The sequence below is a fragment of the Bison bison genome, unplaced genomic scaffold, assembly GCF_000754665.1.
Source record: "Bison bison bison isolate TAMUID 2011002044 unplaced genomic scaffold, Bison_UMD1.0 scf7180017864304, whole genome shotgun sequence".
Classification (NCBI taxonomy): Eukaryota; Metazoa; Chordata; class Mammalia; order Artiodactyla; family Bovidae; genus Bison; species Bison bison.
This window is the reverse complement of record NW_011494876.1, coordinates 16,391,576-16,394,063: the sequence shown is the minus strand read 5'-3', so window position 1 is coordinate 16,394,063 and position 2,488 is coordinate 16,391,576. Positions and strand designations below refer to the sequence as shown.

Genomic DNA, 2,488 nt, shown 5'->3' with positions numbered 1-2,488 from the left:
GTGCAGGAGAGTGGGGTGGGGTGGGGGGTGGCACGGCCAAGAGCACCGGGCGTATTCACTTTGAACACTGCTGAAAAGCAACAGTGAAAGCACACACCTGCCAGCATCCTCTCCCCGCTTAAGGCCTGGAGGGCAGCCCTCCGGCCCTCAGGTCCACCCTGGAGCCTTTGGCCCCTCCTCAAGGTGGATTGGCCCACCCCCGGCGTAGCTCTGGCTCCCCTCCCAGGACTCCCCTGGAACACGCGTGTTCTCAGCGTCCAAGAGAGAGGCCCCGTGTCCCAACGCTGGCCAGCCTTTGCAGGACAACTTGACCTTGGACTCCGAGTCCAGAGCAGATGTAAAGGGGTGTGTGAGGTCCTTCTGGCTGGGTGACCAGCAGGGGACGGGACCTAGCCCGGGCACCCTGCAGACCGGAAGGCCCTTGGCCTCACCCCCTCCTCTCCTGGCAGAGATCCCCGGCTTCCTGAGCGACGAGGAGTGTCGGCTTGTCATCCACCTGGCGCAGATGAAGGGGCTGCAGCGCAGCCAGATCCTGCCCACCGAGGAGTACGAGGAAGCGATGGGCACAATGCAGATCAGCCCGCTGGACCTCTTCCAGCTGCTGGATCAGAACCATGATGGCCGCCTGCAGCTGCGTGAGGTGGGGGGCCTGGAGGAGCCCCCCGCCCCAGGGTGGGAGCGCCCCCGACTTGTCTTTCTAGTGGCCGGGTCACACGTGCTGCTCTGCCCCAACCACAGGAGCCTGATGCCACCTAACCTTGGGCATGAGCAGGGCCAGGATCCTCCTTCCTTCCCAGAGGGCCCCCTGCTGCCCTGGGAACTCCGGAGGACAAAAGGGGCATCTACTGGGGCCGATGGCACTTATGGCCACAGTGCCTGGGGTGCCATGCTGTCTGCGCTCTGGTTTCCTTGCCACCATTGCTGAGAGCCCCACAGGATTCACTGTCCGTGAGGCGGCAGCAACAAGGAAGCCAGACGTCTGCATGCCTCTCTACATGCCCCTCACACCCAGGCTTCTGAGAGAGGTCTCGGTGGGGTGTGGGCTCCCTTGCCAATACAGGGCGTCTCACAGGGTCCGATCTTCCTAAGGGGCCCCGTGGACAGTCATCTCCTGACCATGCCTCTTCCCTCTTCGTACCAGGCCCTGGCCTCACCCACCTCACCTGGGGTGTGTGGGTGGGACGCCGGCCTGGCCTCCCCTTTGCCTCCAATAAGCCAACATTCCTCCGGGTGGAGCCACAGCTCCCCCAGGGCTGAGGATGCTCGTGGCCCTCCGGTGTCTGGACTGGGAGCCTGGGCCCTGGCCTTCGTCCTCACCCACGTCCTGTCACCTGAACCCTCCGCCCTCCAGAAAGAACAGGGCAGCTGTGTGTGCCCTGGCGACTCTCCATCACCGGAGCCAGCCCCCTGAGGCATCATCTTGTGCTGTGTAGGTCCTGGCCCAGAACCGCCTGGGGAATGGACGGTGGATGACTCCAGAGAACATTCAGGAGATGTACTCTGCCATCAAGGCTGACCCTGACGGGGATGGTGAGCTCATATCTTGTCACTGTTGTGTCCCAGAGCCTCCTCCTGCCCCCAGCCAGGTGGCCCCTAGGCCCAGCTGCTAGAGTAGCTGGAGGTGAGGAGGTGAGGGGCCAGCAGTGCCCTTACCCCAGAAAGAGGCAGGAGCTAGACCCGCCCGCTCCCCCTTGGTGGCAGTCCAGAGGGCACCCTCTTGGCCTCGTCGGGCAGCATGTGGGGTACAGGAGGTATGGCTGCTGGCTGGCAGAGGGCAGAGCAGTGGAGCGGGAGTGAAGGAACAATGAGGTCAGCTTGGCATCCACTTATCCAGCCAGGCACATGGTCCCCGCCAGCTGACTGGTCTAACCAGGGCCCCCCTTGCCTGCCTCTTGCCTGCCTGGAGTCCTCTAACTGCCGGGGGTGGGTGTGGGCAGGAGAGCTGTCCTGGAAGCACCCTCCCCTTTGGTAATAACCCCCAGGAAGTATCTCAGGCGTAGTCATTTCCCTCATGCCCAAGTTCTGCACCAGTTGAGGAAGCAGGACTTGGAAGGATGACCTTCCAACTGGCGAGCCCCGAGTGAAGAATCTGGCCTGGACCCGTGCCTGGAGAGGCACTAGGCTGCTCCCGCTCCCGCTGTGACACACTCACAGCCCTCGAGTGCCCCCACCCTCAGAGAAGCCCCAGCCAAAGCACGGGAGTGTGTCATTGGGATCAACCTTGTAGCAAAGACACCAGGCCACTCTTCCGGAACCCCTAGAGGGTAGAGCCCAGCTTTGTGTCTTGAGCAGGAACAGGGGAGAGTGTTCTCTTTGGGGAGAGCAGCCTGATTGCCTCTGCTGAGGGAGACTGTCTAGCAGGCAGGACTGGCCTGGGGTGTTCCACCCAGGATGAGACCTGAGGTCATGAGAGAACTCCTGGGGACCGGTTCCAGCTTACATCCTCCAGTGTGGAAGGCCCAGGACAAAACCCAGCACTGAACACTCT

At 62.6% G+C, this 2,488-nt stretch overlaps 1 protein-coding gene across 1 annotated transcript in view; it reads left to right on the top strand.

Annotated features, from left to right (window-relative positions):
• P4HTM (prolyl 4-hydroxylase, transmembrane (endoplasmic reticulum)) overlaps positions 1–2,488 on the top strand; it is a gene marked incomplete at its 3' end in the record, with an annotated part of 15,579 nt that overhangs the window by 9,822 nt on the left and 3,269 nt on the right. Inside the window, exons 3-4 of the mRNA XM_010851963.1 lie at positions 450–640; positions 1,434–1,530. Coding sequence (XP_010850265.1) covers positions 450–640; positions 1,434–1,530 — 288 coding nt within the window. The remainder of the gene's footprint in view (positions 1–449; positions 641–1,433; positions 1,531–2,488) is intronic.